The 16621-nt window shown below is 36.2% G+C and overlaps 1 protein-coding gene across 1 annotated transcript; it reads right to left on the reverse strand.

Annotated features, from left to right (window-relative positions):
• Window positions 1–163: 163 nt before the first annotated feature.
• On the reverse strand, window positions 164–15779 carry tmc2b (transmembrane channel-like 2b). The gene is made up of 20 exons (XM_066711727.1): window positions 15595–15779; window positions 15111–15152; window positions 14288–14669; window positions 13774–13926; window positions 12213–12303; window positions 11993–12074; window positions 11464–11570; window positions 11265–11363; window positions 10738–10880; window positions 10226–10373; window positions 9924–10112; window positions 9321–9500; window positions 8780–8932; window positions 8043–8171; window positions 7659–7726; window positions 4697–4936; window positions 4112–4237; window positions 3455–3533; window positions 3053–3175; window positions 164–807 (listed from the first exon to the last, which is right to left on the reverse strand). Exons 1-20 carry the CDS (start codon window positions 15638–15640, stop codon window positions 574–576), a joined length of 2814 nt encoding a protein of 937 aa, XP_066567824.1. The 5' UTR covers window positions 15641–15779; the 3' UTR covers window positions 164–573.
• Between the last annotated feature and the right edge of the window lie 842 nt (window positions 15780–16621).

Consider the following 16621-nt stretch of genomic DNA (forward strand, 5'->3'; position numbering starts at 1 on the left):
TTTGGTATTGGCAATCATTGTTTTTGTGTTCAAGATGGAGAACATAGTAGAGTGATTAGAAACCTGACAACTGTGATAAGAAGTATGGGATGTTGGATACTGTATGTAAAACTATACAGCAATTAGGATTTATTACAAAAAACCAAAGCAAGGAGAAGTGATATAATGCAGAAAGCAACAGAGTATATAAAAATAAATAATTACTGGACATTAAGTAATGCTTTTATGCGTTAACAAGCACTGAAGGAAATATAGATGCTTTATACATTAATTTGTCATGTGATTATCTAATGTAACTGAAAACAGTGAAGAAGGTGCTTGGAAAAAAACTGCATAGGTAATACATAATCTAAGGAGCAACAATATTCAATAAATCAGTGACAAATACAGGGGAGGGTTGGTGGGCGAGGACTGGAATTTGTTCTTTTTCTTGTTCTTGATATTTACAGTGCCCTGCTTTTCAGTTCACATATGAGAAGAAGCAGCACCAGGAACAAGTCTGTTGCTTCTAAAAATGCAATAAAACTCCGGTGAAGAGTCCTAATGTCCAAGGGAATATTAGAGGTGCAAGTATTACCGTCGCGGTTGGCCTCTGCCCATCCTTGTTGGTGGCTGACCTCTGCCTCGTGGTCCAGGGACAGCGAGCCGTGGGTTACCAGGAAGGGGCCCGGGTCCCCGGGGACCAGGTGGTCTCGTCACTGCTATGCGGGGGTTGGGTGCGGCCAGTGATACATCTCTCTCTAGGTTTACACCATTTCCACCGGCCGATGCTGATCCGGGCTTCCCAGACACTTTTGGAGACTTACCCTGCTCTTTGTTGCCAGCTATGGAAAGGCAGGTCAGGTTAAGCATCACTATTTATATGTTTTAATATGCTAACGCAGGGATAAGCAACTCCAGTCTTTGGTTTTCCATGTACCTTTCAATTAGTAAGTGATTAACACCTGGAAATGACAGGTGGATTGACTCATTGTCCAACTAATTATTCAATTGAGTAATTAAGGGCAGGAGTGGAATGGAAAACAGAAGACACTGTGGCCCGCTAGAGACTTGGAGTTGCCTGTCCCTGTGCTACTGCAAAAGACCTGTGAAAAAACATACAATTAAAAGCTCTGAGTCTGAATAAATCCCAGAGACATTAATTTATAAATCATTAATATATATAGTTTATATATCGGATGCACTTGCACATACAGTGAGGGAAAAAAGTATTTGATCCCCTGCTGATTTTGTACGTTTGCCCACTGACAAAGAAATGATCATTCTATAATTTTAATGGTAGGTGTATTTTAACAGAGAGAGACAGAATAACAAAAAAAAAATCCAGAAAAACACATTTAAAAAAACTTATAAATTGATTTGCATGTTAATGAGGGAAATAAGTATTTGATCCCCTATCCATCAGCAAGATTTCTGGCTCCCAGGTGTCTTTTATACAGGTAACGAGCTGAGATTAGGAGCACTCTCTTAAAGGGAGTGCTCCTAATCTCAGCTCATTACCTGTATAAAAGACACCTGTCCACAGAAGCAATCAATCAATCAGATTCCAAACTCTCCACCATGGCCAAGACCAAAGAGCTGTCCAAGGATGTCAAGGACAAGATTGTAGACCTACACAAGGCTGGAATGGACTACAAGACCATCGCCAAGCAGCTTGGTGAGAAGGTGACAACAGTTGGTACGATTATTCGCAAATGGAATCAACACAAAATAACTGTCAGTCTCCCTCGGTCTGGGGCTCCATGCAAGATCTCACCTCGTGGAGTTTCAATGATCATGAGAACGGTGAGGAATCAGCCCAGAACTACACAGGAGGATCTTGTTAATGATCTCAAGGCAGCTGGGACCATAGTCACCAAGAAAACAATTGGTAACACACTACGCAGTGAAGGACTGAAATTCTGCAGCACCCGCAAGGTCCCCCTGCTTAAGAAAGCACATGTACAGGCCCGTCTGAAGTTTGCCAATGAACATCTGAATGATTCAGAGGAGAACTGGGTGAAAGTGTTGTGGTCAGATGAGACCAAAATCGAGCTCTTTGGCATCAACTCAACTCGCCGTGTTTGGAGGAGGAGGAATGACCCCAAGAACACCATCCCCACCGTCAAACATGGAGGTGGAAACATTATGCTTTGGGGGTGTTTTTCTGCTAAGGGGACAGGACAACTGCACCGCATCAAAGGGACGATGGACTGGGCCATGTACCGTCAAATATTGGGTGAGAACCTCCTTCCCTCAGCCAGGGCATTGAAAATGGGTTGTGGATGGGTATTCCAGCATGACAATGACCCAAAACACACAGCCAAGGCAACAAAGGAGTGGCTCAAGAAGAAGCACATTAAGGTCCTGGAGAGGCCTAGCCAGTCTCCAGACCTTAATCCCATAGAAAATCTGTGGAGGGAGCTGAAGGTTCGAGTTGCAAGACGTCAGCCTCGAAACCTTAATGACTTGGAGAGGATCTGCAAAGAGGAGTGGGACAAAATCCCTCCTGAGATGTGTGCAAACCTGGTGGCCAACTACAAGAAACATTTGACCTCTGTGATTGCCAACAAGGGTTTTGCCACCAAGTACTAAGTCGAAGGGGTCAAATAGTTATTTCCCTCATTAACATGCAAATCAATTTATAACTTTTTTGTTGTTATTCTGTCTCTCACTGTTAAAATACACCTACCATTACAATTATAGAATGATCATTTCTTTGTCAGTGGACAAACGTACAAAATCAGCAGGGGATCAAATACTTTTTTATGGGTATTTTTTGTAGAGGTGTGCAGTAATTTACTTCATGTTTTGAAATAGCTTTGTTTTCAAGCTGATATATACAAATGCTGAACCCAGAACTATTAGAATTATGCATGTTTGTTTGCAATTAATTACAATAGATGCTTAGAAATTCATTCATGGAGGTTACACACAAAAACCTGCAGCTTGTTCTTATGTTGTAAATATAGAAATCAGTAAAGGCCTGTTAAAATTTTGAATGACCTTTCTGTAAATTTTTCATAAGACAAATCATTTATAATGCATCTTAACAGCCATATCACTCACCCACTGGGCTTTTATCAGGTGCAGTATTTACAACCAAAGACTTGTTAGGTAGAAGGTCTTCCAAGTCTTTCATAACTGAATTAGTGCTGTCTTTGTTGTTCCTTCTGTTCTTCTCTTCATCTCGTTGCTATAGAAAACAAAAAAGCCAATGCCTGAATAAATAGCCACTAATAATATATAAACTGATGTGTTTTCTTCACTATTTGGATATTCTTCAGTAGCATACTGTAAATACTGTGCATCCCTTTCTTTCTTTGGTTTCAATGGACTGATAATGTATATAGACACTAAATTAAAAGTATAACTTAAAGAATCCTAAAAATACAATCTAAATAAAGCTCAGTCTCAAAGGAAACACTCTCCCCCATACAAAGGAAGAATAATACAATTTTCTTGTCATACGTACCATTTGCATCTTCTTTTTAAGTTCCATGTTTGAATTTTGATAAGCTTTCGACACTGAATTTAAATAATAAATAGCCAACCTGAGGATGACAATACAGAGATTATGTCCATGCTATATTTCCCAAAAGAAATCGGCAATAAATTGGATTATGTTTATATCAGTAATGTATAATGAGATGATTGCCATATTCCTGCCAACTGGATCTTCCTCATTGTTTAGGCTATAGTTGTAGTATTGCTGTAAAAATAATGCAGTGTGTCTGTTTATAGGTATTTTGTTAGAGTTTGGGTTTCATATTTACAGTCTACAAGACATCTAATAAAGTTGGCTGTGATTTTTCCAACTAATATAGAATGGGTTGCAGAGGGGGCAATGTTTCTAGTACATTGTTGCCTATATTTTGGGGTCTTGTTACTTTCCTTAATTAATTCAATTTAACAGTCTTATTTACTATAATATGTGACTATATGTATGCTTAGTAGTGAAAGTGTTTGAAAAAACATGGCAGTCACTTCGGTGTAACTTGGTGTAAGATCTTGTGCTCACTCAAAACACTCCAGTAATAAAATGTAGCGAAAGTTAGAAATGTCTGATAAACAATTATTTCTCAATCTGCTGTTTTGATATATAAGAAACAACTGTAATTGTTGTACTTACACCATCAGCAAAACAGCAGGGATTATCAGTCCAGGGTTGGCCGCATAGCTGAACAGTTTACCCATGAATGCAGGGAAGTCTAAATCAATTGTTTCCATGATAACGTCAAACATCTTTTGCTTCCCACTGTTTGTAAACATGGAAATAAACAGACACTCTGTTCAAAGTATCCCGGGATCAATTATACTAAATAAGGGTACTAATAGAAATAGAAAATAAATTCAGTGCTAACATTCCTAAAGTCATGCTTTTTTTGTATAAAAAAGCATGTATTAGAATGCTCAAAGCCTTGAAAAAAAAAAGTAGAATACAATTTTTAAGTCTGTGTGTGTTTATAAATGTTATGAACAAGCATGCAGGAGAGTTTTCATACATTTGGGACTTTAGGAGTACTGCTTCCAGAAACAAATAAGGCAACAAAGCTATACTGGTACCAATTAGCTGTTACATTTTTATGTAAAGTTGGAAAAAACAAAGATATTCATGGTTTTAAATACTCATTTTCTATGTCTTAGCTGTTACCATAAGGTCACCCATGTCATGATCTATTTTCAATGTTTAACCAGTACTGTTGCTGCTCCTTACCTGAAAGGTCCACAGTCAAACGAAGGGGGCAGTGTCATTATTGTGTAAACCACTGGTAGTATACTGAGGAACAAGATGAGCAGCAAAAGCCCCATATAAAAGTTGTTGGACTTGGATGCCTTGAAGACACGTTCATGGGGGACATTGCTGCTCATAACAGCCCAGCACTGGTAGTACATGGAAGTTAACAGACGCAGCACATTAATTCCCACTAGTCCTGGAGCATAGAAGGCCCCCATCCTAAAATAGAAATAAAAACAGAATTAAAACAGAAAGTTTTAGGGTTAGGGTTAGGGTTATTGACTGCAAGTGATTGACAGTCTTCAGGGGATGAGCTGCTCTTTGTCACAGTTTGCAAACTGATTTTTCCTCTCCTGTGCATTCAGAAGACAAGTACTTTTAATGTACAAAATTCCAACGGAGCGTCGAAGCTACAGCGCGTTCATTTCAAAAAGCAAGTCCTGCTGGGCATTTACAAGCCAAAATATGCAAGTGTTCACTTTAAAAAAAAAGAGAGAAACCACATATTTGTTGAAATAACAAAAGAGTATGTCAATAAAAATGTTATATTTAAAACAGGGCTATACACTCACCTAAAGGATTATTAGGAACACCATACTAATAATGTGTTTGACCCCCTTTCGCCTTCAGAACTGCCTTAATTCTACGTGGCATTGATTCAACAAGGTGCTGAAAGCATTCTTTAGAAATGTTGGCCCATATTGATAGGGTAGCATCTTGCAGTTGATGGAGATTTGTGGGATGCACATCCAGGGCACGAAGCTCCCGTTCCACCACATCCCAAAGATGCTCTATTGGGTTGAGATCTGGTGACTGTGGGGGCCAGTTTAGTACAGTGAACTCATTGTCATGTTCAAGAAACCAATTTGAAATGATTCGACCTTTGTGACATGGTGCATTATCCTGCTGGAAGTAGCCATCAGAGGATGGGTACATGGTGGTCATAAAGGGATGGACATGGTCAGAAACAATGCTCAGGTAGGCCGTGGCATTTAAACGATGCCAGTTGGCACTAAGGGGCCTAAAGTGTGCCAAGAAAACATCCCCCACACCATTGCACCACCACCACCAGCCTGCACAGTGGTAACAAGGCATGATGGATCCATGTTCTCATTCTGTTTACGCCAAATTCTGACTCTACCATCTGAATGTCTCAACAGAAATCGAGACTCATCAGACCAGGCAACATTTTTCCAGTCTTCAACTGTCCAATTTTGGTGAGCTTGTGCAAATTGTAGCCTCTTTTTCCTATTTGTAGTGGAGATGAGTGGTACCCGGTGGGGTCTTCTGCTGTTGTAGCCCATCCGCCTCAAGGTTGTACGTGTTGTGGCTTCACAAATGCTTTGCTGCATACCTCGGTTGTAACGAGTGGTTATTTCAGTTAAAGTTGCTCTTCTATCAGCTTGAATCAGTCGGCCCATTCTCCTCTGACCTCTAGCATCAACAAGGCATTTTCGCCCACAGGACTGCCGCATACTGGATGTTTTTCCCTTTTCACACCATTCTTTGTAAACCCTAGAAATGGTTGTGCGTGAAAATCCCAGTAACTGAGCAGATTGTGAAATACTCAGACCGGCCCGTCTGGCACCAACAACCATGCCACGCTCAAAATTGCTTAAATCACCTTTCTTTCCCATTCAGACATTCAGTTTGGAGTTCAGGAGATTGTCTTGACCAGGACCACACCCCTAAATGCATTGAAGCAACTGCCATGTGATTGGTTGGTTAGATAATTGCATTAATGAGAAATTGAACAGGTGTTCCTAATAATCCTTTAGGTGAGTGTATATAAACCTAATATGCTGAGGGTGACTAAACTTATAGTCTTATTACATAATATGATTATGAAAGTGAAATAAAAGTTCCTTCTGCATTGGCTGCCTGTTAATGTTGCGGATCGTAGGTTTTGTTGCTTGGATATAAATTAATGGTTTGGCCCCAGAATATCTCTAAACCTACTTCCTAGCTACTCAATTTGAATAATTAACAATGTATGGACTCTGGACTCCTACATACACCTAAAACAAAGACTTCGCTCCCTGGGTGATAGGGCATTCTGCTTTTTCATGTTAAGGTTATAGAATGATCCTAAGTGTATAAGAGGTTAGTATTTACATATTATATCTTTAAACTTACATGTATACACTGGATTTTCAAATGAGTATATTTTATTGTGTGCTGATGAATTTTGATATTACCTTAATTATGCAGCAATCTGCAAAGTTCACAGATATAATTATGTGCTTATTTAACACACAAAATAATTAATACTTTTGAGTACTGGGTTCCAGATAATGTTGATTACTTTTTAGTATTTATCTGAATACCATAAACATCATTCTCATAAATTCGACAACATAAAAGCACTTACATTAACTCTTGCCTTATTTATTGTTAGAAATAGGAAGTGCTCCTCAAACTTTCAAACCTCAGTAGAGACAGAATTTACAAACATATCGTTTAAAACACCAGGGAATTACAATCACATATTTCACAAGTAATAAGTAATAAAGGACAAAAAACAATCAAACTCCCTGGATAATCTACATGAATTGAAGGCTTTCACTTTGATTCCACATAATATGTATTGTATGGTTATACTAATGTGGTACAAAAATCTAAAAAACTGATACCACTGAGAGGTTTTTGGACAACTGTATGGAGTACCCATAGAACCAGTTAAAATAAGAAAGCCCACACAAACAGCCGGGGAATTTTCTGAATGCTGATTAATCTCTAACAGGCACTTTTCAAAATATTTTTTTTCATTACTTTGACAAATATTGAATAATGACATTTTGGGAGTTAAAAAGCCTTGGTGACTTCCTTCACATAAACTAAAGCAGAATGTCAAATAACTAATTCATCTCTGAGAATACACAGTACAAACAACAACAACAAAAGTTTGCAGTTTTGCAGCGTACCATGAAACATTTCTTACCAGATCATTCCTTGATTAAAGACAAGACCAAGCACATTCCCACTTATGTCAAACTCTCCATAAGATGGCTAATGCAGTTCATATGGAAGAATGAAGGGAAAATACATTATTCACCTTTAATTTTTTTATGTAGGTAGATAGTGAGATAAATATGTATCTGATATGTATACATGAAAAATAAATAAATATATCTATAAACATGTATTTGCTTTTTAAGTCTAAAGGCATTCTATCCATATCTAGCTGTAAATGATAAGAATAGCAGGCTGTCTTCCTGTCATGGAAAGCTGACCTAATTTTGCTGATATCATCATTCACTATATTGGATAACAAGGGACTAACAGTAATGAGATACACCAGGTACAGTAACAATCAGACACTTACGAATCCTGCTTCCAGGTCCCAGCACCAGCAGTAATTAAGGAATCTTACAATTACAGCTCGCAGGAAGTCTCCCACCAGGATAGTGATATATGTCACTTGTATATCAGAAACTGTCAGCTTAACAAATTCCTGCCAAAAAATACAGAAATAAAATATATATATTTAAATTAGGAATATCACAAGTTGTTTGTTTGATGTATGTATGCACATCATATAATCAGAAAAAGTTACCCAATAGACAGCACAGACACTTCAATTGTTAATGTATATTGGCCCATTCACGCGCACAAAAAGGCAGTGTAAAGGATTGTTTATTTTTGATCATAGAACTTCTTGACCATTCTAGAAAGATTGGTTAATTCACAAACACTGAATTAACTAAAGTTACACCACTGTTACTTTGCCTAAACAGTACAATATAAATGATTTAAGATTAGATATTATATAATGAAACAAGATACCCTTTCTGACGTCACAGGACAGCACTACAATATGATGAATTGACCAATTGAAATGTCCATCCCAGTTACATGCAATTACTATGTGATTCACATGCAGGTTTTTAAAAAGTAGATAGAATTACATTTTCCATTTATACACCATTCTGTACAAGAGATAGTAGGGTTTCAAAGCAACTCAGATAATTGAATGTTAACTTTTTATGGAAACTGTATTCCTACAAAAAACAATGCCTGATGCAATAAAACACTTTTTTTTAAGAAAATATATGTTTTTACAATTCCAACAGTGGTCTCCCAGCATGGTCCCCTGATGACATCAGCAGGGTTAATGGGTGGAGGAGTGACTGCTGTTGAGTTTGCAGTAAAATTGGCATAGTACTGATTCATTGCCCAAATTGTTGCATTCTTTATGGCCTCCTCTTCGTCTAGCTGAGAAAAAGAAAAGAAAAAAAAACATGTATCCATTTATCAGCATTGCAAACCTTGCTTTTAGAAATACTGTTCTGTCACTCACTCTTTCTCACAGTCAGCAAAGACCTTTTCTCACAGAACTGATAACCCAAGATGTTAGTGTTGTGTGTAAAACTAAATGCACCGTGTGTCACTTCCATTCAGTATCATATAACAAACAACTGTATGTACTGCATCATATATAATACACTGGCTGGCTGGGTGCATTTTCCAGGGCAAGCCATACAGTATAGTATTAGCCCTGTGGGAGACTTATTCTCTTTATATATGGCTGCAGAAATACCTCAGTCCACCTCAGAGAACCTAAATTGGGGGTGTCCCTGCCGAATCAATCCCTGATAATTACCTTTTGGTTCACTTCATCAAACAAGGCAAAGAGAAAGGTATACAGGTTTCCAAGAAAAAGGGCAAATATTCTGCCCAGTTGCCACTTCAGGGCAATACGTGGATGGTACTCTTCTAGTTCAGCAATGCTCTCAAAGAGTGGAGGACAGACCAGCCCCAGTAGTGACATCACTATCTCAACCTGGAGGACAACATGTGGAAAAACACTGAGTTACTGATATCTCGAAGAATATATAATCCATACTCTAAGTTTCTCTCTATCTCCAGTGTACCATGACCTCTGCTCTGCTCTATTGGTATGTTTTAATGCTTTGATCTCAATATTCCATGTGACTATGTGATTCATGATTTCTTCTGATATATAATTTACAGGATTGTTGACAGATCTGTGTGTTAAAAAGAAAATAAAAAAACACTCAAAAGAATCTCTCCATCTAAACACAGAATATAGCTCCCATAATAATAAAAAAATACTGCATTTCTTAGAAAAATGAAAATGGAATTATTGAACAGTGGAATGATGCAATACTGCCATCTGCTGTAGCTAAATGAACACAATATGAAAACCATAAACATGACCGAGTTGTGTGAAAAATGTAATCACCTCGTTTTTTTCATACCACCCTACGTTATCCATTTTAGCAAACTCCTGTGACCGCTTGACAACAAAGTAAATGAGATAGCCACTTCCGCCAAGACTACATAGAATGAGGACATTTGCCAAAACACGCAGAAACCTTCTTAAATGGATGTTTTCATCTTTCTGGTTTTCCTCCTCATCCACTATAGATTCCTAAAAGCATATCCAGGTAAGAGCAAGAGATGAAGTATGTCTAAACAATAAACAGTAATTAAAATAACATTAATTTTAAGCAATTCAAAGAATAGAGAAATTGCCATGAGCACCTTAAAGCTTGTAGTGATTGAAGCAAATTTGTTGTCAGCTGTTTCTGAATTGCCAATCAGGTAATCCCAGCTAGTAAACATTTTCCAGGAGAAATTGAACTCCCCTTCCTCACCGTCGCCACCACCTTCATTGGCGTTCTTGGCCATCCTATAAAATACAGGAAGTGTGAGCAGAGGTTGGCTGACAGTGTAAATTAGTGTAGTGTGAAAATGTATCATTAAATAAAAACAAGGATGTTATTTAGCAGTTCTGTCAAACTGTGAGAAAACATGCCAAGGAGGAAGTAAAAATTATAACTATTCTTTATGGTTTGCTTTTTCTTAACATAAATTATTAGAGTTGTTGAGAACTGGTGTCAGCAGTCCAAGCGTATACACGATTACCAATGCCATAGTGGAGATAAAAAAATAAATAATAATAATAATAAAAAAATAATAAAAATAATAATAATAATAATAATAATAATAATAATAATAATAATAATAATAATAATAATAATAATAATACTTACGTTCGAATCACAACCATAAGGCTGTACCCAAAAGTGCCAACTCCTACCATAAGGTACGACAAAGGTAGTCTGAATTTCAGGAACCCAATGGTCCGTTGGTTATTGTAATAGCCATAAAAGAGAACAGAGTACTTAGCATAACCCTGTAGAGGGAAAAGAAAAAATACTGCCATCAACATTTAAAAGCATGAAAGACACTATTAAACACATTAAGAAAAAATATAATTAGATAATTTAATGACATGACACAATGTGATCAAAAGTTAAGTCCAATTTCAACTAATACCAAATACCTTTTATTCAAAGATACTACAATCCACTAATGTATGAAGCTTTACAGAAAAAATAGCTTTTGTCATGTTTTTATAATTACACTTCAACTGATCAGTCTGTATCTGATCTTGTGCATTTTGTCAAGACAGAAACAATTACATTAACATAAAAGTATGTAATAATGCTACTAAAACCAAAGGAAATAATACATTAAAATTATACAAGACAAGCATTGTTAGCCTTTTCCCACCTACATTGAAATCCCAAAGGACAGAGAAATCCATAGCTGTGTCTTGTTCATCTCTTGGCACAGTTTTTCGGGGAATACTTCCATAAGGAAGCCCCATCAAGACCTGTATTGAGAAATGCTTGTTAACTACGCCGCTTAATTTATCTGTATATTACTTAATTTTATAATTACTTGAAGGTTTTATAAATCAAACACGTCCTCACCTCAGGAATAACTACAAGTCCAAATGTTAACCCAAAAAGGACTAAATTCATCCCATACATCCATCTCAGAAAGATAAAGTATGAGGCTACAGAGGATCCAAAGTGACCTATGAGAAAATGTTTCAAAATAAATTATAATGTAGTTTACTGTATCTTAACTCATGTTTATTGTTGCAGCAGGTGAATGCCTGCAAAGAGACATGAAAAAACACATTTTCCTTGCACCAAAGTCAGCAATATTCCACCCATAATGTAGGTCTACTGATTTTGTTAGTTACTGAGTGTTGATCCTTAAACAATGAAAAAAAAAATTGTGAAAGATTTGAGAGGACTATCTAACTAGAATAGCAACAGTAGTTCTTGGGGGCTATGCAGTTCCTTTTTATATGCATATCACATACTTACGATAATAAGATTCATAAACAGAACTCAGAACAGAATATGTGATTTTTTTTAAAGAGTGATATATATGAAACACATATATATGTAAAATCACAAGGCACGATCAAGGTTAGTTATGGCTACTTACTTTCAACCTCTTTGATCTTCCTTTCCCAAGGTATGCATGCAGTCTTAAAATTATCAAAATCTCGCTTAAACTTGATCCATTTCTAGTAAGAAAAAGCATAATTATATAAATACATACATACACAGATCATCACAGCAATTCCATATGTAAAGATTGCCAATTAATATACAATATACATATATTTTAAATATAAACATAAATATATATAAATATTTCTTGCCTTTGTCATCATAACTTTATAGGCATACAGTTTTCTTCCTTTGCCCTTTCCTAAAGCACCTTCAAATTTTTCCACGAATGCCTGGGCATCTCTAAAGGGATGTGCACAGAGACAAAAAATATACATTAAGAGCTGGAAAAACACATTTGATGCTCAAATTTTGAAATAAACATTATTATTTTCTTAAATCAAGAGCTGTTGTGCAGCAATATATATTTATTTGAAAAGGGCCATTAAATCACAGGTAGAAAGATCTGCTGCATGAATGGTGAATTGAACAATTTTTAGAGCGATAATACAGCAATAACTATATGAAACCAAATAAGCTTTGATCATCAGAAAAAAAAACATAAAAATAAAACATGCGTTGGTTCTAGAAATAGTTGGGTAAATTATAACAATGAGCATCTAAGACTGGAAAAAAAATCTAAAGTACAATTGATGGTCCAGAGAAAACAGCATCACTGGCCAGCACTGCTGATTAGATCTGGTGATAAAACAAATCTCTGTATTTTATACTTTAGGAATCCCTCCTAAGGCAGCCAATCAAAAATAAAGTCACACCTGCATGCATATTAGAGCATCAACCTTTTGACAAAAGTAAAGCTTCCTCACCTGTGACAGTTGCCAACACACACATTTTTATGAAGTGACTCTTCTGCTTAACGATTGGACATTCCTAATGCTAGGGAAGGTTTGGTGCTTGTGAAATGGCTAAATCTGTCAAGTTTTAAAAAGCTTTACTTGGAAAGAAAAACAAAATCCCATCTTTTAGGTAAAGTGGGATTTGAATATGATATTGTTATTGTTATTTTTATTTGGTTAGACCTGGCTACCACACATAAGAGGTGATAGATTACAGCAATAAAACAGTTTATGAGGTTAATATGTTCATGGCTACCAATTTCAGAATAAACCAAAAATAGCGTAAGACCTATTATTATTATCTTTTTATTTGATGAAACTAGACATTATTGTCTGGCCTTAATTGTTTAATCTGAATAATGTTACCAGTTTACAGAAATTACAAAAATGAAAAACTCTGAAACAGTACTATTATTCGAGTGGGAGGGGAATTCATAAGACCAAGACTATGACATCAGAGGCATTATTCTATAGATAGGCACTTTAAATGGGATTTCGCTGCACACTGTCCACTTGAAACCCTAGTTAAAAGTAACCAGAACGTGGCTGGTATCCTCAGTAATGCTGGCGATATGCAAAAAATCTTCAATGCCTGACTGAAAACAATCATTCTTAATTTAAGGTATGCCGATTCATTGTGGTCCTTATATGTTTACTAAATATATTTTGTAAGCACACTATGCACTTTATTTAGACATATGGATCCTTTAAGCGAGAGTTTATTTAGCTTCATCACATTTCTCAGTCTGCAATAGGGTACCAAGAAATGATAAGTCATTAAAAACTCTACACAAAAAGAAATTACCATTCCCTTGAGCTTTAATTCAATCACATGAGTACACTGAACACACGCAACATATGGGCAAACCGTAAGCACGCTGGCTGCCACTAAACAATTAGACACCGGTGCTATTGCCTTAGAGCATCCAGTCTTCTCTTCATACGCCATGGTTTGTTCCTCATGTTGGAGATTAGTTTCTTCTTCTCCTCAACCTCCTCCATGAGCTTGGCCATTTCCCCCTCAGACATTGACTCTTCATCTGAAGAGGACGAGGAGGATGAGGAGGTGCTGGAAGACAAGAAAATAAGCTTATGTGGAGAGTCCTAGCATCAGTGCACATGTCTTTTTCTATACACCAACATGTCTACCTGTAAAAAATGCAATGAACAAAGCTAGAGACAAGTCCATTAGCCACCAACAACCATGGGACTTGTCTTCGGTGGAAAGTGAGTGTAGGTGTGAATTCTTGTTTTCCCATTGAAAGGATTGTCCCTGGAGAACATTGTGCAACTTTAGAAAGATAATGTTCTCAGTGATTTGGCTGAATCCAGTCATTTGTATTTTAACTAATGCTGGGCTAAAGACAGAGTAACAATGTGGGTGTGTGTCTAATTTAGGCTCCAGATCAATTAAGACGATTACTGAATACCTGCTGTCTTTTTTCTTCTTTTTTTTATCCTTCTCCTTCTCATTTTTTTTACCATTTCCCTTTCCCTTTGCATCTGCTTTCTTTTCCTTATTATTCAGCTCCTCTTTCTGTTTTTTGTTGCCACCTTTCCCTTTGTTCTTCTTGTTTGTCTGCTCCTCCTCACTCTCCTCATCGCTGTCTTCTACCTTAGCTGGCTTCTTTCTGTTTGCTCTCCTCTTTTTGGGAGATTCCTCCTCTTCCTCATCCTCACTTTCATCTTCACTCACAGCCTTCCTGCCATTCCTCCCCGCAGGCTTGGCTCTTCCGTTGTTCCTGTTGTTTCTGGATGCTGCTGAAGGCCTCTGTTGTCTCTTGTTACCTCTCCCCCCTCTCCCTGTGTCCTCTGGGAAAGATTTAAACAGACACAAACACACAGGACACAAAACACTTCAGGATCTGAAAAACTGACATATAAGAAATGCACAACTGTGTCTCCATGTCAAATTTGAAGATCGATACCAAACGCTTGTTGAGAAAAAAAAGGTTAACTCTTTAACTATTTCTGTTTCCAATAAATTATTATTATTACAGCGCCGTCACAACTGATCAAAATTAATAGGGCAGACAGGATGTTTAAAACCAGTGACTTGTGTATCTGGTCACATCCGGTCAACATAATATGTACAGATGGTCATAAAACACTTTTAAAAGATTAAAATAACCCCTAAATATTGAATGAATAATACACAGTTAATATAAGCTATATTAATTAATTGATAACCATCATCATTTGACATAAATAAATTAACAAACCAAAGAACTAAAAATCTGTACATGGACCTACCATCACTATCAGAATCCACATTTCCATCAATTTCAATTCCCACTGTAATAAAAATAAAATGAACAGTCTATATATAGCCTATACAACATATACACATATATAGAGAGAGTATTATTTCTTTTTACATGTATTACTATTTACATTATGCTTTATATAACTCATACATAACAGGCTGCATGAGTCACAAGTTAAGATTTCAATATGTATTACTTTATATTTAACAATACAAAAATACAATTTTATTTTAAAAGTGCACTGTCAGATCTTAAGGCAGAACAATAATACAGTCAAATAAGTGTATACTCATTATCCCATCAAAAATAAAATAACCAGGGTAAATATTTTCTTTGTTTGCCTTTTATTAAATTATACCAATGCTTTGTAAGTTTGCATACTCACTGATGTTATATAATTAGTTGCACCAATAAATAACATTTTCAAGATTAACAGGATAAATGTCAATGAAAAACAGCGTCCCACTTACCATCTTCCATTGTAATCTCCATCTCGCTTTTGTTTCTCCGAGGCATGTTTGAATAAGTTTATGAAATGCAACTTAATAGGTTCTTATTTGGTCCCTTTTCAATTTGGGATTCAAGTTGTAGCAAATAGTCACCTTTGCTACGGGATAAAATGACAGTGAGAAGCGCGGGGCACAGGAGCTGCAGTCCAGCTGTCTCCATGACAACTGCACATGAGAGTACACAACATGTGATCCTGTAACAGCAGCGCAAGCCACAAATAAAGTTAATATTACTGATTTCATGAGTATCACAATAATTGCATATTCATATTCTGAATAAACATCCTCAGATTAAATAAATACATTGGCACTATTGTTTTCTTGTGTCAATTCAGGCTCATCACACTGTTAAAGAAATAAACTCGTACCGTGACCAAGAGCTGGGAATACAAATACAGAACTATATCCCTAATACTGCAGATTTTCTTTCAGGTTAAATTGTGAATAAACATTGAATAACTACATCAACTGCTTTTTAGTGTTATTCTATAAATGAACAATATAGAATATCACAAAAATGCTGTACAAAAGACTATCATCATTATTATACAGTATATTTTTATGGCTCACGGAGAGTATCAAGCGGCTCATATATGTAATTATAATAGACAAACCACTAACATTATTAAATACAATAATACAAATAGATGCATAATAATAATAATAATAATAATAATAATAATAATAATACAATACAAGTCAGAATTGAGCACTACAGTGTTTCTGGTAACAATTTATTCCTTGATGTTATTAACTGGATATGTGACACCCAAGCGTATAGTCCAAGAGTCTGGTCATGAAGATTTAATGAAGGCTTAAGTTACTGTGTGTAAAAAACATTAAACCAAATGTTATTTGTATTTTATTAAGGAGCTATTTAATTAAACTACAACATTATTTGTATCCTTGCTGGAATTGTTAGAAGAAAAAAGGGAACATAAAAATAAATACAGACCACAAAACAATTTAAAACAACTCACAAACCTTA

This window comes from Amia ocellicauda, chromosome 8 (assembly GCF_036373705.1).
Source record: "Amia ocellicauda isolate fAmiCal2 chromosome 8, fAmiCal2.hap1, whole genome shotgun sequence".
NCBI lineage: Eukaryota > Metazoa > Chordata > Actinopteri > Amiiformes > Amiidae > Amia > Amia ocellicauda.

Excerpts from the sequence above, each read along its gene's own strand:
- tmc2b (XM_066711727.1), bottom strand. The coding sequence starts at position 15,640 with ATGCCTCGGAGAAACAAAAGCGAGATGGAGATTACAATGGAAGATG. Across the intron at positions 15,153-15,594 it reads GGAGATTACAATGGAAGATG|TGGGAATTGAAATTGATGGA; the intron begins GTAAGTGGGACG and ends TTTTTATTACAG. Across the intron at positions 4,238-4,696 it reads TTTGACTGTGGACCTTTCAG|TGGGAAGCAAAAGATGTTTG; the intron begins GTAAGGAGCAGC and ends GTTTACAAACAG.